The following is a 21165-nucleotide window of genomic DNA, read 5'->3' as shown; positions in this document are numbered from 1 at the left end:
TTGTTGTTGTTGTTGTTGTTGTTATCTTTTTCATGATTGTATTTGTTGTTGTTGAAGGGTGTGCATGACGTATGGAGGCAAAGACATCACGAGGACGTTCACCTGGCTGCTGGAAAGAGCCCGCTTTCCCTACCGGGAGTGTCAGCCGGAGAAGACGATGGACGCCCTCCTGCTGGTGGAGCTGAAGGAGACGTTTTGTCACCTCGACCAGGTGAGCCTTGTATCAGGTCTCGTAATCTTATCTGTCCCCTGTCTAGCTCACACTGTCATGTACTTGTACACATGTATGTGCGTGTTATATTTCGCCAAGTTCTTATTTTCGTCAATTTCACGAGTCTGGTGCTATCTATTCGCGAATTCAGTGACATGCAAAATTATTAACTCTGATCCCGACATGAATGCCATGTGGACACGCACTTTCCTCCTTTCGTTACCGTACTCCATGATTGCAAATTTAACCGCTCGCGAAATTGTCAGAAAGTCTAGCTTAGTGAAAAATTAAGGGATAAGTCCGAAGTCGCAGACATGACTGACATGTCACAGGTCCAGATAATCTTGTCCATTTGTTAGCTCACCTGAGCCAAAGGCTCAAGTGAGCTATTGCGATCGCCCTTCGTCCGGCGTCCGTCGTGCGTCGTGCGTCGTGCGTCGTCCGTCGTCCGTCGTCCGTCGTCCGTCGTGCGTCGTGCGTCGTGCGTCGTGCGTAAACTTTTTACATTTTCATCTTCTTCTTGAAAACCCCATGACCGATTTTCATCAAACTTGGCAGGTAGCATCCCTAGGGGGTTAGGAACTCAATTTGTTAAAATGGGCACCATGCCCCACCCAGGGGGCCCCCAGGGGGGCCCAAACCCCCCAAAATTAAGGAATCTGTAAAAATCTTCTTCTCTAGAACCAGAAGTGATAGAGCGAAGTTAATACTATGAGTTAGTACATTGATGACTGTAGTTTCAAGTTTGTTCATGGCAGAATCAGGGGTGCCCCCCTTGGGACCCAGGGGAGGGGGGTGGGGAAGGGTTCTAATGGGGCCTAAATTGTACATTTTCATCTTCTTCTTGAGAACTCCATGACCCATTTTCACCAAACTTGGCAGGTAGCATCCCTAGGGGGTTAGGAACTCCATTTATTAAAATGGGCACCATGACCCACCCAGGGGGCCCCCAGGGGGCCCAAACCCCCCAAAATTAAGGAATCCGCAAAAACCTTCTTCTCTAGAACCAGAAGTGATAGAGCTAGGTTAATACTATGAGTTAGCACATTGATGACTGTAGTTTCAAGTTTGTTCATGGCAGAATCAGGGGTGCCCCCCTTGGGACCCAGGGGGGGGGGGGGGGGTGGGGGTGAGGAGGGGTCCTAATGGGGCCTAAATTGTACATTTTTATCTTCTTCTTGAGAACCCCATGACCCATTTTCACCAAACTTGGCAGGTAGCATTCCTAGGGGGTTAGGATCTCAATTTGTTAAAATGGGCACCATGCCCCGCCCAGGGGGCCCCCAGGGGGCCCAAACCCCCCAAATGAAGGAATCTTTAAAAATCTTCTCTAGAATCAGAAGTTATAGAGCTGAGATAATACTATGAGTGAGTACATTAATGACTGTAGTTTCAAGTTTGTTCATAGGAGATCCAGGGGTGCCCCTCTTGGGGGTAGGGGGAGGGGGGTGGTTGGAAGGGTCCAAATGGGGGCCTGAATTGTACATTTTCATCTTCTTCCTGAAAACCTCATGATGGATTTTTGTCAAACTTGGCAGGTAGCATCCCTAGGTGGTCAGGATCTCAATTTATCAAACTGGGCACCATGCCCCACCCAGAGGGCCCCAGGGGGCCCCAATTCCCCCAAATTAAGGAATCTTGAAAAAATTGGGCCCTTATTGTACATTTTCATCTTCCACTTGAGAATGCCTCGTCAAATTTTGGTAGAGCTGTGAATAATTTAGATTAGTGACTGCGTGAAAGGTGAACTTGCGATACTCAGGTGAGCGCTAGACCCGCGGGTCTCTTGTTTGTCGTGCAATCATTTTTACATGGTCAAAGAGGCAGTGCAGGCCCATGTGGTCAAAGAGATAAGAAAATATCAAAACAATTCAATGGGCATAAAGCCATACTGTAATGTGGTTACATAACAAAAGACACTGTACAAAAAACTTTTCTCCCCCGTTAATAACTTGTCTCCAGCGTAGATTGCATTCTGGCTTCTGTGTAAATGCAGCCCTATAAAGTCACAGAATGTTTTGAGAAAACTGCAAATGCACGTTGCATTATCGTGACCAGATCCAGAGCTGCAGGGAATCTTTAAAAAGAAAGAAAGAAAGAAGACAATGCAGCCTGCAAGTGACACATGAAGAAAGTGAAAGTGATGCAAATTATAAAATACAGTGCAGACTGCGCTTGAGTAACACATGATGCTTGTCAGAAACAAGTCAGCCTTGAGATGGCAAAAAAGACATACTTTTAACCCATTTTCTGCTTAATCAAGTTTAGATTTTTTGCAGACATCTTGTTGTGTGTACAGTTGTATTTGATTGATATTTCATATTTCTCCTAATTGGAGGACCAGCAGGAGCACGAATATTTTGAATGTAGATTGATTTCAGTAGAGCCCTTGCTTTTAAATGATTAAAAAAAAACAACCCAAACTTATGTTGTTTTACTGCATGAATACCAAGCTACTGCTAGTGCAAAACAATGCAAGTCTTGATCGATGACACTTGTACATGTACATGCCCCACAGTGCCATTCTGCACATGGTTCTGAGGCTGCACAGCCTATCATTGTGCAAACATGTATACAGTATGGCAAAATGATACATATGTAGATAGGTTGTTTTGCCAATTACGTGATGGACAAGTGTTGAGAAGGGGCCAGTGTGTCACCACTTTTACTTTGTTTTGCCAACAAAACTCAAGCATTTCCCATTTGGAGAGGTTTCATATCTTAGTAATGGGGTTTGTTCTGATTTCAGGACTTGGTTAAGAGTCAGATTACGCTAAAAAAAAAAAAAAAAAAAAAAACCACCAAAATATGTAAGTCAATTTCTAAATATTTTTTGACCAACATTGTTTTCCCATCTCACAGCTGAAGTCCCCTCACATTGGAAATTTGGCTCACGATATTGAAAATCATAAGAGGCAACTTTCCAAGCAGAAATAGCACAGCAGTATATGGCCTTGGAAAGTATGCCAGTGCTTGACACTAACTTTTTTTTTTTTCTCCGTGGCCCGTTTGGGACAACGAAATCTTTGAATTTGAAATTTCGATAGCCTGAAAAAGAAATGCAGTGGCCAGAAATAAAAGGAAAGATAAAAATTCACTTGAATTTTAGTTTCCCCATCAGGCCACTAAAAGATAGCCCTTTTGTAAATTTGATGGTCCGACATCACTTTTTAGTTGCCCTGGGTCACAGGGCCATCACTAATGTCAAGCCCTGTAATCATGTAGAAATCATACTGTTTACTCTTTAAAGTGGAATAACGTATTCTGATTGTGAATCGTAAAATCCTTGAATAAAAATGATGAATAAAAATGATGATCACTCAACACTGATAAGACACAAAGTTCTTTTACCTGGGGATATTATTACTTTACAAAAGAGACATTCAAAAACATAATTAATCATGTACACCCTTCAGACAAATGTTACAAACAAGTGTGGCCTTACCATTATACAGAGAAACACCTCCACAAGTTTCATTCAGAAAACAAAATGGGTATCCCTGTAGTGGGTGCATTGATCATTTTAGGTTTTGTCATATTTGTTCTTAGTAACTTTTGTAATCAGTGAATGTCATTCTGCCAAAATGTCTTTGACCCATTAATTCGAAAGAAGCATTACATGATGCCATCTTATATCATGAAACTTTTGAATTATATGGAAGAATTCTGAATTATGGAATTTGATTAGCATTGTATGAAATTGTAATTAAGGCTGGCCATAGCTCAGTCACTGATGTCCATGTATTAACTGTGTCATCATTGTTAATACAGAGTTGTTTCTGTCGCTATGAACTCCTCTACATGCAAAAATGTATGAAACTAATTATTGTGGAAACAATATATTTTGATGCTAAGAGGAGAATGATTTTGCTAAAAGAAATTAAACTCTGTAATCAAGTTAATTTCCAAAAGATTTTGACCTACAGAATGTATATTGTTTTCCCATCTCAAAGCCAATGTCCTCTCATGTATTGAAACTTGTCTCAAGACTTTAAAAGTCACAGGAGGTAACTTTGCCAAAATATTCTAAGTGGAAAGAGCACAGTGGTGATGGTTTGGGAAAGTATGCCAAAGCTCAACACTAACTTTTTTCTCCGGTGGCCTGTGTGGGCCACTGAAATCTTCGAAATTGAATTTTTAAAAAGGAAATGTAGTGGCCCAAAATAAAAGAAAGATAAATGTTCACTTGAATTTCAGTTGCCCCATCGGGCCACCAAAAGATAGTGGAATTTTGGTGGTTGGACGTCAATTTTTAGTGGCCCTGGGCCACCGAGCCACTGCTAATGCCCAGCCCTGTATGCCCACTGGACAACTCGGGATGAAGATCCACAAGAGGATATACTGACAGCCAAAGACATAACCTGTACCATGTTCTATAGATTACTGAGCTTCTTCAAAGTGCAACCGAAGCATCCATTTGTTCTATATGCTCCTGTGATAGATCAGTGATTACATAAGAAGCAGAGGTATCCCAGTTGACTGTGGGCTTGAGTCAAACAGCCCTGATTGCAGCATATTGGCAGTATTTTCGCATAAATGCATGATAAAAAATGACGTCATCAAATGTTTCAGAGAATCATCCATACATTCACTGAGTGTCATACACTCATGGCATTTTATCATAGTTGCTTTAAAGTGCATCACTTTTCTCTTTGGATTTGAAAAATCTTAGGAGTAAGCTATAGCTTATTTGCATATTTTGCATGCATTGTTGATATTTGGTGCAAAGTTTGTTACTGGAGAGCAGTCAGCTCTATGAGAAATAATAATATTCCACTCGCAAGTACACGGTGTATAAAGCACTGTGAAAGTGGATATTTTTTCTGTGAGTGATTTTATTTGCGCTAAGCTATGTAAGACAAAATTCATTTGTTTGTTTTTTTAATTCCGCGGAATCGGGGCATAATTACGAGACCAAAAATATTCGCATCCTTTTAGTTTCGAGCTAGTGTCTGGTTGTGTGAAATGTGCGAAAATTTCCTTTTTTACAGTATTTTTGATTCCCTTTTTTAATTCAGAAAACAAATAAGTGTCCCTGTAGTGTATGGGTGTATTGATCATTTTACAATCATTCATCTATGTTAATAATATGCAAAATGTATCTGTATAATTACAGGGCTCTCTTGAAAAGCAGGCCTCTGGCTTGAATGAGACTTACCCTGTATTTTTAAGGAAAACGTGAATAAATAAATAAACATGTTCTCATTGCCTTTTGTAATTGGTCAATCTCACTTCCGCCATTTCAGAAATGATGTTTTTCCAGAATGTCATTGACCCATTTCTTCAAATGAAGCATAACATAATAAAAACCTAGTACTTGTATTTCAATTTCACTGCACGGAAGAGACATTAAAAACATCATTAGTCACTTACACTTCAGACAAAGGTTACAAACAATTGTGGCTATACTTTTACAGAGAAATACCTCCACAAGTTTTTCAGTTTAGAAAACAGAGGGGTATCCCTGTAGTAGGTGTATTGATCGTTTTATGTTCATTCATCTGTGTTCTTGTTACCTTTTAATCAGTCAACGTCACTTCCGCCATTCCAGAAGTGATATTTTGCCAGAATGTCATTGACCCATGTATTCAAAAGAAGCATAAACATAATGCAAACTTATATCATCATGAAACTTTTGAAATACATATGTGGAAGAATTCTGAATTATGGAATCAGACTAGCATTGTATATAATTGTCATTAAGGCTGGTCATGGTACACTAACACTTATCCTTATTAGTAGAGTGGTGTATTGCTTTTTTGTGCATTTATTTATTCATTTATTTGTACGTTCATTCATTTATTCATTAATTAATGCTCTTATTTATTCATTTATTTATTGTTTGTATCATTATCTTTCATAATCCACCATTTAGGATTTTGATGGCATCCAAATTCTGGACTTCCAGGTGCGCTACCCCAATCAGCCCACCCTGAGCTACCAGATGAAGCTTGGGGATGAGACCCTGCAGGCCCCAATGGCAGTATTTTATCCCCAACTCTTTGGCGTGGTGGAGGAGAAGATGATCTTCACGCAGCAGCGTAACCAGGGCGACCCGGAGGACATCAATGACGAGCTGTACCTCCTCCAGACGCAGAGCCAGCAGCAGCAGGTAATTAAGTACGAGGTCAGGAAACTCCCCCTGAAGTTCCCGTTTAGATTCTTCAAGGATAAACTCATATCGAAAAGAAAATATTAGATACCATGTAAAATGCAATGTCAACACTTTCGCAAACAAAGTAGCCTTGTTTGACATTAGGCCTTGACAATTGTGGAGAGATTTATGTGTGTTCTGTGCAAAAGCTGTGCTGTTGTGATGGACAGAGCTGTCTGTTGTGACCTCTCATACACATGTCCATGTTAAGACTAGCATCAGCGAACTTGAGAAAGGTCAGGAAGCTTTCTATCAGAGAGGTCATCAACCTATGGAGGCGGCGTGCGGAAGAAGTACAGTGGAAATGCATGCTGACTGCAGCAAAGACTGCTCTTTTAGGTGAATGCGAGTTAAACCATCAAAGCGTGGGGCAATTCTACTGTAGAAATTGTCATCATGCCATTCACTTAACCCGTTCCTCCCACAATTCTCTGAGGGCCTTCATTGCCCGAAAACAAGATTCTTTTTGCAGGTCAGCCGAGATCGGACAGGTTAGTAATCAGCCTGTGTGACAGAGTGGAAAAGTGGTACATGTAACCCTCTTTGCATGGTCAGCTTCAATGTACACTGTACATGTGCCATCAAACAATGCAAAGTATCGATCGTGTGCGAGGTACAGTTGTATGAATAGAGCGTGAGCTGTTGGGGTCAAAAACTCTTTTGTTCCACACAAAGTAGCCACCTGAATGGAGTCAGCGAAAGCGAATTTCTACTGAGCTCAGCCGTGATTGCTGTGTGCAACTTCATGCAAGTTTTACATCAAAGTAAGCATGCACAACATTGGAAAAAAGGCAAATAATACTGCGATCGATACATGTGGTTTTCATACAGAAGGAAACTGATATTGATAGAAGAAATTGATCTTTCTATCAAGGCCATTTTACCGGGCAGAATACCTGAAATAAACATGAATTTAGGCCTCAAATGCCCGCACTCCTGTCTACATTTTTTGAACCTGGTATACCAGGTTCCCATATATCATTTGAAGCCACAGGAACCTGGTATACTAAGTTCCTTTGAGAAACATGTTAATGGCATAATCTAGTATTGGAGTATTAGTCAAAACTTGTTAAATTCATGAAATCAGAAGAAAATCAGAAAAAAAATGTTACAAAAACTGGTCGACATAAGAGAGAAACAGAAACTTTGATCTTCAATCACATTCGTAATAAATGCAAAAATCAATTGAATAGATTTGAAACAATGTATATGCTTTTGCATATTCTGCAACCTTATCTACCACATGTACACTTGTATGATATTGTATATGAACAATGTTGGGCTCAAATTATTTGATCATAATCAAAGAGAGTCATTTACTCTACTGTATGAACCACTTTTACTAAATGATAAAAATATTTATAAAAAAAAAAGGATATGGAATAAAACCAGAGAAATGTGGTTTCCTAAGACCTCACAGGTCAACAACATTCCACTTTCTCCTGGATTTAACCCTTTGTGTGCAATAGAATGATGTTTTGCACAGAAAATCCCATGGATAAGGTTGTACCTGCTGTCCATAATTGCTTGTACAGACAAATTGAACTGCTCTGAAAAATTCAGCAACACCTAGTTATGAGAAAGGATTAAAGGTTTACTGTTTTCCTTCAAATGCAAAATTGTTGAAAACAAAATCATGCTCAATAACACACTCAGACGAACAGTGGCCAAAATTTACAGATATTGGACAATTCCCTAAAATAAGATGAATGCTGTTAGAGCTCTGTGTGAAATTATTATTGTTTCAATGAAATTCAAGTTTGCAAATGGCAATCATGATTTTATGTTTTTGTCTTTAATTATAATTCTATGTGCACTGATTTTGACACTTGTGTATGAAAAGGGAAAAGGCCACGATCCTCCAAAGTGTTAGATTGAGCTCTGGTAGTTTTGAGGCACATGCAATTCCCCTCATGTAGTTCTTGATGATCTGCATATTGGCAAGCACTGTTTGTGTGTGCCATGTAACCTGCATAAAGCGAGAGCTTTGTCTGTGGCGTAGTAACATGTACCTGTATTCAGACCAGCAGGTTTGTTGTGTAAACTGTAGTGATCCTGACCACCTCAATTGCTCTTGGTCACATGAGTTGTGCAATTATTTCCCATTCCAGGTTTTTCCTGGATCAAAATCATCTTCTCCATGATTTTTTGCTTTTTGTTTTGCACAAAATATAATGTACATGTATGTATGTCTTATATACTACAAATTTCCTTTTTCTCAATCTGTACCTCCTTTATTTTACCTTTGAGGGAGCAAAGCTTAAGACAGACAACGGGGGACCCATAAGAGATGATCTCGTCGGGCAGGGATCTGATGTGGGACTGACAGCTGTCACTCAGCGCACCGTGTCTCCTCTGATTGGTCAGTGCCACGGGGATGTGCTGGTGCAAGCTGAGGAGGCCCCGCCCCCAGTAATTTCACGGAGGATTTCCACCTCCCAGACGCTGGACAAGCCGTTGGGTCTGGACCAGGCAATTCTCTATAGTATTGACTGCTGTGGTGAGCCAACAGAAAATAATGTTTATATTGACTGGTTAGGTGGGCAATATCAGAAATCTCCTTTCACCACTAATATTTGGTGTTCTTTAGAAAGCACAACGCATTACTATGTGTATGTACTGCCCACTCCATTTCTCCATCAACATGTCACTAACGTTCACACCAATCATCTATGCTGGCTTTTAAGCGGCTGAGGATGAGTCCCGCGTATACTCGGGCAAGTGTCTATGGGAAATTTGCATTGTAGCAAAATAAGCCCATTCTATATGGGTTAAACATAAAAGAATTGAGGTATACTTCAGCAATTGTTGCCTTCTCTGTTACCATAATGCGTAAGTCAAGGCTCAAGGTATATTTTCTGTTTCCTAAGTAATATACAAATTGAGTTGAAGGGAACGCAAACCCAAAGAGCAATGTGGATTGAGTGAAAGCAGCAACATTAGTAGAACACATCAGCGAAAGTTTGAAGAAAACCGGACAATCGATGCAAAAGTTATGAATCTTTAGATTTTTGGTTTTGGAACTGCTTGATGAAGAGACTACTAGAGGTTATGACATACATGTATACACTGTAAGTGGACAACAATATAAAGAAAATATAAAGAAAATTCCACAAAAATTCATTTGTCATGAAAATTACAATTCCATCAACTTGATACTGACATGTGTATGATAAGGGAAGCAATTATTCCCCCTGCTTTCTGAAAGTGGTTAGTCAAGTGTTCTTTCATAATGCTAGAAAAGTGAATTTTTGTTGAATTTTCTTTGTTTTCTTTGTATTGTTGTCCACTCATATGTCATAACCTCTAGTAGTCTCTTCATCCAGGGGTTTCCGAACCAAAACTTTAAAAATTCATAACTTTTGCATCGATTGTCCGATTTTCCTCAAACTTTCACCGATGTGTTCTACTAATGTTGCTGCTTTCACTCAATCCACATTGCTCTTTGGGTTTGCGTTCCCTTTAATACAAATGAAGTGTCACATAGGTTACTATGTAATGAGACTTGTTCCCCGCTCTTCAGACTCTTCTCTTTTCTTTTTGCACAATGTCTTCTCCCTTTCATCACCTCTATTTCTCCTGCTGTTTGGCTTCAGCCTCTGACGAGACCAAGAAGAAGATGTACAACTGCATCCTGGTGGTGGGGGGCGGCATGGCCCTCTTCCAGGGGGCCACGGAGATGCTGCAGCACCGCATACAGACAAAGATGCCCCCATCCTTTAGGAGGGCCGTGGACAGGGTTGAGGTCATCTGCAAATCCAAGGCAAGTTTGTTGGTTTGATTGTTCATCTCCTTTGAGTTGTTGTTTTATCAGGCAAATGTATTTTATTTTTAGAAGTTTATCACTAATACAAAATATCTAACTCACTCTTTTTGTATTTAATGTCATTGCACCTTCTGCTGTCATTTCATTTTTCATATATGACAGTGCAGTACAAAACCAATTACAAGTGATACAACACAATTTCATATGAGGACTTAAAATAAGTGAAATTAGTCACCCCACTCAACCTTGGGTTTTTGTTTTTTTTTAATAATTTGTGGTAGAGCAGTTCTATGTAATTCTAAAATTTGGGGTTATAAAGCAAACAGGAAATTGTTTGTTTGTTTGTTTTTAGCAGATAGTGTGACAAGCTACAAAGTATATGTCTTAGTGGCCTCTTCATTTTTTAAAAACTCTTTACTCACTATTCACTTTTAACTTTAATAGCCTTTGAAAGGATAATGCTACTGTTGTGAAAGTAGTAGTCACGAATGGAATGTTCTAATAGAGTGATTGTGCAAAATTTCAGCTTAATCTGATAATCCCTTCATCATGGTTGCTATGGAGTTTTACATCCTGTTTTTTTGGGTCCCATTTATTGCACATAACACAACTTGGTGAGATTTAATACTTTTGAATTAACTCTAAACTTAAAAGATTATTTTCTCAGTAAACATTTTCGAGAGTCTGTCCTTCTTTTCAAAGTTAGGAAAGTCCATTTATATTGAGTTACGCAATTTTAAAGCTTAGAGTCTGCCCTTTCAAGATCAGCCCTTAAAGGGGATGGCTAGTAACTGATCAGTGTAAATCAGTGGGAATGCTGAGGGATGATTGTTCCAATCCTTGTGGGATTCATTTGAGAGCACATTATATATTTATTGTTGTGTGAAAATTATTTGCTTCAGAATGGTCTCATATTCAAGTAATGGGCAGTTACATGTTTTCAGGTTAGCATGCCTGTACAGTGTCGGGGTGATCATAAACTACCTGTTAACACAAGGTTTTCACACAACAATAGTGATATATAATGTACTCTTAATTGAATCCCACAAGGATTGGAACAATCATCCCCCAGCATTCCCACTAACCAGTTACTAGCCATCCTCTTTAACTATGAAGCTATATCTGGCAACTTCTTGGTGGTTTTGTAATACAGGGTCACATATGGAGATGAAAAGAAGCATAAAAAGGAGTGCAAACTTTGCAAGATGCATTGGAGTATCAGCTTTGAGGAGAAAAATTAAACTTCTCCAATGTTGTTTGTCCATTTGGGCATGGAGAGATGATGTAACATTTCAAACTGGCATGTTGCTCTGCCATGTAACAAACATATTGAATGACAAGGAAACTTTTCCATAAAAAAGTGAAAACAGTGAAAAGTCTTTATCATTCATAATGAAGCAGCTATGAGCTTTTTAAAGCTCATGGACAGCTGTTGACATCACTAAAATGCATGTTGTCTGCCTTTGTTCACCCATGACATTTGGATATGCCTGAGAAAACCAGAAAATTAAGAAGGACTTTAAAACCAGTTGATCCTGTTTGTCACTAGATTTATATCCTGAAGGTTCCAGTGTATATTTGTTGTTGTGCAGGAGGCGCAATGTTCCAACAGACAATTTACTTTATCTTTGCTTGATGTCCCCTGCAAATGCAGGAACTGCTTTGAAAATATTAGCTGAAGTATTTATAAAGGAATATTTAGCAAATGCTATGCTGCTGCATTTTTAGAAGATTTGAAAGGCATGTGCTGTGAAAAAAAAATTAGTAGGCTTTAAAACACCACTTCTTCAGTTATACTTCAGGCCTCGAATTAACCGACGGCCACCGACGGCCATGGCCGTCAGTGCCCCTCTCGTTGGCCGCAATGCCTTTTTTTCCTTGATCAAAGTTACGGCCAAAAAAAATGTGCCCTTTTTCTTGTGGCCGTGGTGCCCTTTTAGAATGAAAGTTATTATTTATGACGTATAATATGCCCTTTCTCAAAGTCTACACTTTAATAAGCTTGAACAACTTTCCTGATCTCAAATATCATACCTTCAGTTCACTCGCGTCCCAATATATCTGATTCAAACTCAAAGTATCTTTCCGAGATACGAGACGACGTGTACGTACATGTACGCCCGACCGGCTTTTACCGTCCCGACTGCCTCCGCAGCGCAGCGGCCATAGAGTTACTAGCTAGGCAGCGGCGGGCCGGAGCAAGTGGTCGCAAGCCATGCTAAAAAATGCCAGGCCTGTCGGACGGCTGAGAGCATTGCCATCTCTCTCGCTCTGCATTCATGCCCGCATGCTCAAAGCAAAATGGCGCCGGAAGTGCTCCAAAGCGAGCACGGCGTATGCGTTGAGAACGTACTGTATTACAGAACCTACATCGTATTGCGTATGGCCTAACGTCGTCTACTGCGGAGAGATCTTATGCATGCGTGCGCTGCTGGTGTGTAGCAGCACGGTCGATAGCATACAGCTCTATGGGGCATTCACATCACGTATAAACACCCAACATGCCCTTTCCAATGTGGCCTTGGTGCCCTTTAATGGCTGGCCTCTTGGAAAAATTGCCCTTTTCTAAATGGCCTTGCCCCTCCAAAATCCTATTTCAAGGCCTGATACTTTGATTGATATCGATCATTTGTTCTTCTTTTTTTTTTTTTCTTGCATGGGCCTTGTTATAAAGAACATTTCCCCAACTGTCATTTAACCCTATTCTAACTGAGCTATTTGAGACCAAGTTTTTACTGGGTAGGGGTCAATTTGACCCCCTGCCTTAAGATCTTGGCAGTTGATGGTGTGATCGCTGCAAAATTTTGCCTTAAGATAGAGCTGGGTGTCAAGTACAAGATTTCATGGTTATACAATCGAAAAAGATTTTTGATTATGCAAATTTTATGCACGAAATCCTATTTTTGCCTGTAACTCCGTTAAAAAGGCTTCAAGGATTGCTACAGTGTAATTTTTATGGCAGAATTCCTCAAGACACCTATAGAACAGATTTCTTGCAAAGAAATAGCACAATAATTTTTTTGTTTCTTATTGTTTTGTTAACTTCTTATGTATGCTATTGTTTTTTTTTGACCTTTTGTATTTTATTGTTTTTTGCCAATTGTTTCTTTGTTGCAGATACTTTTTCGAGCTTGGCTACATTAGAATTAATTAACTTCAATGATCAAAAGTTGAAATAATCTAATTCATATTAATTTAACAAGAAAATACAATTTGCATTGGATTTGCACACAATATCACAAATTTGAGCTGTTTTCGGGATGACATGCATGTACAAAACATTGCGTAACTTAAGAACGATGTACCCGCATGTCGCAGACATTTGGTCTCATAATATGCGGGAAACTTCAAAGAAAAAATAATGAAATGGCAGTCATAATCTTTGCGTGTTGTGGAATCATCACGTGAAATGTTTAGGGGGGCGATATGCCCCCTCCCTCCCCCCCCCCCCCCCCCCCCCCCCCAGTTAAGATAGGGTTAATTCTCTGTACCAAAATTGACTGCATGTGTACAATGTACGTGTGATTGTGACGTGGGAATTTCTACTCACATGCATGCATGTGATGCGATGTAAATCTTCAGGTGTGAGTTTCTTCAGTTTGTCTCCCTCTACAAATTAAATTTGTTAAGATTGCAACTGTTGATCTGTAAATTAACAATCTTGATGTAAATTGACAATCTTGATGTAAATCTTGTTCTGCCTCTATGATCGTGCAGGACCAGGACCCACGCATGACGTGCTGGAAAGGCGGGGCAGTGCTGGCGTGTCTGGACACCACCCAGGAGCTGTGGATCAGCAGGGACGAGTGGAGGGAAGAAGGGCTCAAGCTACTGCGGGAGCGGTCTCCCTTCGTCTGGTGAGGGGGGTTCTGCACCGCCTGGCCCCGTCTGCCTTCTCAAGGAGGCACTCATAATGGTTGCAGGCAGGCAGAAAGACTTGTCCGTGAGCCATTTTCAGTGCAGCTGCCCTTCAGTTCTGGAATACCTTGAAGGTGTTATTTATTGTTTTTCCTCAGCTCAGTGCATTGCACGTATGGGCTCGCAAACAAAAGAGGGGGTTTCCATCACCTGGAATGCGAAGATAATGGCTCTATTTGGTGACAACTGCCTCAAGCCATTTGCAATCCACTTAATAGGCATTTTCAGGCGTTACCCCAGTGGTTGCAATTTTTGCAAAAGTATCTCTTTTCTAGGCTGAGAGGTGCATCAGAGGCCTGAAAGAGCATGTTGTGTTCAAAATATGCAGTGATACATGCTTACCACACGCACACATGTCGTGCATATTAGCAACGAAGCTAGGGGAGCTGGGACTGCTTGAAGGAGTGCTCCTGTGTGTTCCTACACATCTGCCCAAGTTTCAGTGCAGCCACCCTTCTACAAATTTGACAATCCACGTGTTTCACCGTTTGTTTTAACAATAAAAAGTAAGAAGACACTCTGGGTCACACAAGAATTGAGTGCTTTGCAATCTGCACCAGCGGGTAGCATGTCCATCTTCTGTTTTTTGTGCCTCAATTGCTAGTTAAGACTAATCCTCATAATTATATACATATGTCAGCAACAGGCAATTTATCATGGTTGTTTACACATACGCATGATTCAAACCTGGGGCATAATTTTTCTCGTTTAGGTGCCAGAGGATATGTGCACGGATGCCTGTGCAATTTGAGAAATTTAGCATGTTAGAAAATGGCAAACTTTTATCAATGTGTACTGAGTGAGCCCCATGCTCATCTCTATGCAGTTATTTGTGGTCTGTCCCACTAGGTACGTAATGTGCATGTTCATTTCAGTGTAAATTACTGTAATAAGCAACAAGCCACTGAGGGATGGTAGTGTTGGTAATAAAGGTGTGCATCACTGGATATCACTGTGACAGAATGCGATCAAAATTTCTCTCTAGTTTTCCACAGAAAAAATAGAGTATTATAACATTTGCTTTGTTTCTATTGTTAAACCTTGCACTTACATGTATCCAAAATGACTCTATATACATGTAGACATATCACCCATGTCTGTAAATTAACCCCGTTTGATTATCCTGGCATATTGCATCAGCCTAACATGTTTCTTTGTAGACCCTTTTGATATATTGCAAGGGATTCAAAATAGTGGAAGATGAATTTTGAGCTCTTTCTAACCCATGTTTTGTCTTTTAAGTGGGATGACTAGAAAGTGATACCTTTGTCCTAATATTTACCAAGTGTCCTTCTCAAAAGAAATTGAGGCATTTGTTCGCTTTGTGAACTACAGTATGATGTCATGGCTGCCACATCACAAGGCTCAGACTGCATGTATTCGTCAATGATAGTTTTCAATTATTCATTTTTGCCACAAATGTGATTGTCGTCCACTAGGAAGCAGGGATTGATGTGAGCAAAATTTGGCCAAGGGACTGGGCCAGGCTCAGCATGCTGAGTATGGACTATGTGATGTGTAGTCAAGTGATGCATAGTCAAGCAATGCATCTTACATTATTGTTAAATGCTCCCCATATACATGTATGCAGTGTATCCATGACTGCTGATATGTGGTGCAGCACCCATGATGACATTCTTGTCATAGATCTCATGAAATTTGGTTCTTTGGCAGGATGAATGCTAAACGGAGTGTCTGTTTAGCATTGAATATCTGGTAAAGAATGTGTCCAATATAGGTATATATTATTGATAAAGATTTCGGCACTTGATCGTGCAATTGCCACAAAAATCATACAGTACCTATCACATCATCTACCAAGCCACTAAAAATTGAAATTTTCATTTTGTATATTTTGATTTTGATTTTGATTAATAAATGCTGATGTATGTATGTAATCGTGTTTTGCTCTTAATCAGATATAAAGGTCCTAATATCTTGATTTTTTTTTAATGTAAATGTTCCTCATAGCATTCCTAACATTGTACTTGAAAAAAAAAAAAAGGAAATCGTTATCGAAATTAATTTCCTGTGCATTGGAATGAAGTCATACAAATGTAATATTTGTGTGTGTGATGCACATTTGTGAGCTCATGCAAATTAAGAATCCCTACAAGCATGTGAAACTGACTTAATTTCCTGCATTACATACTTTTTTAGAAAAAAAAAATTTTTACACTATTTGGCTGGAACATTGAGAGTAAATATGTAGAAGGCTCATTGGTGTTTTTAACCATGGTCGTTTTGGCCACGAGGGAGCTATCAATAATAATAAGAATGATGATATATATCATAATACTACACTGCTTGTACTTGTAGCACACTCACTACTGTAGTGTCTTTGTGCGCTGCAAGGGAGAGGGTTGAAAATGGAAATGGAAATGTACTGTATATACCATACATGTTGCAGGTTGCCAGACCAAAACTCATTCAAAAGACTTCTTTAACAGAAATGTTTTTGAGAAGGGTCTCGAATTTTAACATTGTGGAAGCTTCCCACATATAGCATGGAATAGTGTTCCACAGTGTAGGTGCGGCACAAGCAAAAGATCACTCACCATAAAACTTGGCTGTAGCGACAGGACATTGGAGGTGATTTTTCTGAGCTAATCTATCTAGATTCCGAGAAGGAGCGTACATTCCAAGAGGGAGCGTACCAAGGACTCGTTAAGATATTCTGATGCCATGAATGCAGGCACTGGTAAATCAGTAATGGTATCTTAAAGACTATGCGTGATTGGATAGGGAGCCAGTGCAGCTGTTTCAAAATGGGGGTGATTTGATGGGGTGATGAAAATGGCCAATTTTGTTCATCTGAGTCTTCACTAGTACCCTGGGAAGGCAGTCTAAGTGTGGAAGGCATGTGCTAGAATGTTTCACCAGTGGCAAATGACAGGTAGTTCTGGATTGCAGGGCACAAGATCTTGCTAAGGTGCTATGACATTGTTTTTGTTTATTTGTTTGTTTGTTTGTTTGTTTGTTTTTGTTTGTTTTTGTTTTTGTTTTTTTTGCTTGTTTGCATTTTGAAAGGCCTTTTCAACATGAATTGTTCCACTTTCATTTACCATCTTTGAGAGGAGTGCATTCTGGGGGTAAATCACAGTAACAGTGTTGCGAGATTCGATAGGAACTGATGGTAGTAGTTGACTTGCCCCTAGAATGACCTCAATTCAAAAGTAGCAGTGGGTCTTTCTGTTCCCATCACTGATTTGGATCTTATTTTCTGGCTTGCATAGGCCATTTCTGTTGATTTTGTGATCACAATATGCAACCTCCTCTATGATGATTCCACACTTTGTCAAGTTTGCACATGGATCACACTCTTCCACACTCACCAAGTTCTCCTTGTGATTTTCTGTTGATTTACCAGTGACAGTGATGCTCATTCTGTCTAAAATGCCCTGTACATTGGGGATGCTTTGTAGGAATTGATCCACTTAACCCTAACTGCACTGGGGGGGGGGCCTCAGAGGCCCCCCCTCGACATTTCGCATGATTACTCTGCGACACGCAATGCTCTCGCCGCGATGCTCCATGACTTTTTTCTTTTGAGTTTCCCGCACATTTTGACACCAAATTTGTGACGCCTGGGGGTACGGTTCTGAAGTCACATGACTTTTTGTACATGCACGTGAGGCCAAAAATGGCTAAAAAATGTGATTTTGTGTACAAAGTCAATGCAAATTGAGTTTTTTCACATGGTTCATATAAATATGCTTATTTTTACTCTCAATGGCTAAAGTTAGTTTGTTTTAGGAGTATTATGCTTCAAAAAGTGTCTGTGACAAATTTTGTTACAAAAAACAACAAAAACAAAAGGTCAAAAAAACAAAGAAATACATAAGAAATTCATGAAACAATAAAATAAATAAGAAATTAATTTTGATACCGAATTTTTTTTTCAAGTACATTTGCTAAGAATGCCATAAAGAATAATTATACCAAAAATGAGCACTTTTGGAGCTTTATTTACTGATTTAGATGAAAGATTCTGATTTCTCGCATAAATTATCATGATTAATCAAAATAAAATAAAAGAAGACTATTTTCTAAAATTTAAAAACACGATCTTGTAGATTACTTCGCACACTACCATTGTGCAAAGTTCCGCGGCGATCGCGCGATCCACGGCCGAGATCTTAGGGGGGGGGGCCCTTGAGGCCCCCCCCCCAGTCTTTCGAGCTACATGTACCAAAATAGCCCAGTCTTTTTAGGGTTAAGGCTGAAGGATCCAAAATGTTTGCCCTTTTGCAAATTGCTTTTTGTTTTTGTTTACTGCAGCATGCTTTCTCTACAAGTTGCCACGTTTCCCACATGTTCCACACCCGACCTTCCCAATAAAAATTGAATTTTTTTGTTTGTTTGTTTGATGTTTGTTGTTTTTGTTTTTTGGCCTGTGGTGGCTTTTTCCCACAACTGAAGCCCATAACAGGAACTCATTGTGGGTTTCTCATTTGACGCACATTTGACCAGCTTCCACCTCCTCCCCTCGTCATCCTGTCCTGCCAACTCCATAGTAACGACCGTTACCACTGCCGTCAAAGAAGTTGACTTTGTTTTAGCTAATGACTGTCTTGAGTGGCTTCTTGTCTTAATCCACACACGAAACAGGTCATGGACTGCTTCCTCCAGGTACAGCCCTAAATTAATCAATAAACGAGTTGCCGCTGCCAGCTCTGTGACATAGATATCGTTGGATTTTGTCTTGCAGCTGATCCCGTTTGTGATAGTGAAATCTTTTTCTTGCAGTGACCAGTGGTTGCGGTGCCAAGTGCTGCAGAGTTTGAATATACATCTCTCCTATGAGACTGATCAGTGCTTAGACTTTTCTTATCATCTCTGATGTTGGTGAAAATGAAGTGTTCCCCCAGTTTCTCCTGTATGAAGGCCATTCTTCACTATGTCCATTTCACCCCCCCCCCCCCATATGTTGACTTAAAGTTACTGTGGGGGAGGGAGTGATGGGCCATGATGCCCTCAAGATCCCGGCCATGGAATGTCCGATTGTCACCAAATTCAGAATGCACCTACGTAGTTTATGACATAATCTACAAGAATGCATAGTAAATTTCACAAAATTTGCCATAATTTTTTGATTCAGGTTAATTAATATGCAAATACGCAATTTTTATTTGTTTGATTTGGGTTTTTTTTTTTTATTTTGTGCCAAAATGGTTGTCTAGTGATCCCTTAATTGTGAAATATATGAAAGGAAGTTGTTTAACATGTATTTGTAAGGAAATTGATTGTGTGAGACCAAAAATGAAATAACTGTACTCGTTATACATATCAAACTCGGGTGACTTCGCATTTTTCATGTTCATTTATTCCGTACTGAACTGTAACAGTGATGAAATGTATCATTCATCTGTGACTCACATTTCATTTTAGGCTGACTGAAGTATAATTACATTTTGCATGATTTTAATCTTGATTTATGTAAATTACATACATACTTGTATGTACAAGAATATCTATCTGATGTACACTGAACCAAATTTTTAAATCCATTCAAAAGGTACCCAGTGCATTTTAGTCTTGTTGAACGTAAACTATGATATCATATATAGGTAAAACATTAAATGGCTTATAAAGCTTGAAAGCAAAGCATGTAAAGATGGGCTGGTCGCAGGTGGTCTACTTTACTGAGTACATATTTCAAACTTCTTGAGTATGTTGAGTCTAGATCTACTGACCTACACCTCTCAAACTGTCTTTAACAAATCTTGGTTGGACTTGATTACTCACCTGTTGGCCATTTCACATAGTTGGGATATACACCAGAAATGATAGCCGCAACTACTTCATGCACAATTTTGCAAGCTGTGGATCAACCAATCCCGAACAGATGGCCGATTGTGCGAAATTCACACGGGGTAGCGAGTCTCCAAAGTGCCACTGCAACCCGCTTTTCCAGTGGGATGGGCTTCCGAATATTTGTCTGAACAAGCTCCGAGAGCTCCTCTGGGAGACTGGCACACAGGAGATTTAATGTACAGTAGCCCTGGACATCCGAAAGTTCCGTGTCCGTTCCCGTGTGGTAGGTTGTGATTAGAGATGCGTCAATGTCCACGATGCGGGATGATACGTAGAGGAGGCTGATTACCATAGCAGTAATGTTCCTCCTCCTCCTCCGCTGGCACGTTTCTTCAACTTCAAGTCGTCAAATCTCTCGCAGCATTCAGCCACCTCTTCTCCTTGTCGAGGTGGAGGGACACTCAATTCATGACTTGTCAATGCCGATATCTGAGCAGCTGAGATCAATAACGCTAAAAGAAACATGTTGTCTCCAGGTCTGGTTGGTACTATCTTCATTGTTCATCTTCCCATAAGGCAGTGCGCATGCGACCAGATCTGTGACTTAAAAATATAGGACTTCCGGGCTCACCGCATTAATGGCATGTTACCTTGCATCACCGCATACTTGAGTGTTTTTTCGCTCAGTAGAAAAGGTGGTCATCGTCATTGTCCAGCTACTAGTGTGGGGGCTTTCACGTGATGAAAGCCTGTCAGGTGGCAGACTTTCTTGTAAGCCCTCCGCTTTCTGTTCTTGTGGGGCCTTGACTTGTTTGGCCTGACACTGGCAGCAGCAGTTTTCTACTTCGGGGTCGATGTTTGAGGAGATTGTTCTCCACTAACGTTGCCTTTATCGTCATTGCCCAGCTCTGTGTCACTCAATCTTTGGATAGAAGTGTCTGCATTGCAGGTTGACCACATATCCAAGAGGGGTTGCCTGGTTTTCAATTGCCTAGGGGCTGTGAGTGGGAAGTATTTCCCCAGAAGGTCCCAGAAGAAGGCATCGAATATGTTCTGGCCTCTCACATGGTTTCTCCGTATGATTTCGGCCTTATGGGCTTCAAAGTTGGACAGCTTCGTCCCGTTGATCTGTCAAAAGTGTTCTTTGGCGTGCTTCCAGCCCCCCTCAATGGTGTTCGTAATCACCTCCTTCCTCTCCTGGTTTCCTCATTTTTCTTCGAAGTTGGACAGCTTTGTCTCGTTGATGCGACGAAAGTTTTCTTTGGCGTGCTTCCAGCCCCCCCCCCCCCCTCCCTTAATAGTGTTCGTAATTACCTCCCATGGTTTCCTCATTTTTCTTTGAAGTTGGACAGCTTTGTC

General features: G+C 40.2%; 1 protein-coding gene across 1 annotated transcript in view; it reads left to right on the top strand.

The window, feature by feature from the left end:
* Positions 1–15518, top strand: part of LOC139743257 (actin-related protein 8-like) — a gene marked incomplete at its 5' end in the record, with an annotated part of 38524 nt that extends 23006 nt beyond the window's left edge. Inside the window, 5 exons of the mRNA XM_071653754.1 lie at positions 58–211; positions 6087–6323; positions 8616–8865; positions 9962–10128; positions 13849–15518. Coding sequence (XP_071509855.1) covers positions 58–211; positions 6087–6323; positions 8616–8865; positions 9962–10128; positions 13849–13992 — 952 coding nt within the window. The remainder of the gene's footprint in view (positions 1–57; positions 212–6086; positions 6324–8615; positions 8866–9961; positions 10129–13848) is intronic.
* Positions 15519–21165: the final 5647 nt, after the last annotated feature.

This window comes from Diadema antillarum, unplaced genomic scaffold (genome assembly GCF_040938485.1).
Source record: "Diadema antillarum isolate AM-2024a unplaced genomic scaffold, OU_Dant_1.0 seq00001061_RagTag, whole genome shotgun sequence".
NCBI lineage: Eukaryota > Metazoa > Echinodermata > Echinoidea > Diadematoida > Diadematidae > Diadema > Diadema antillarum.
Note: the sequence above shows the minus strand (reverse complement) of the source record. Positions and strands in the feature narration are given on the sequence as shown.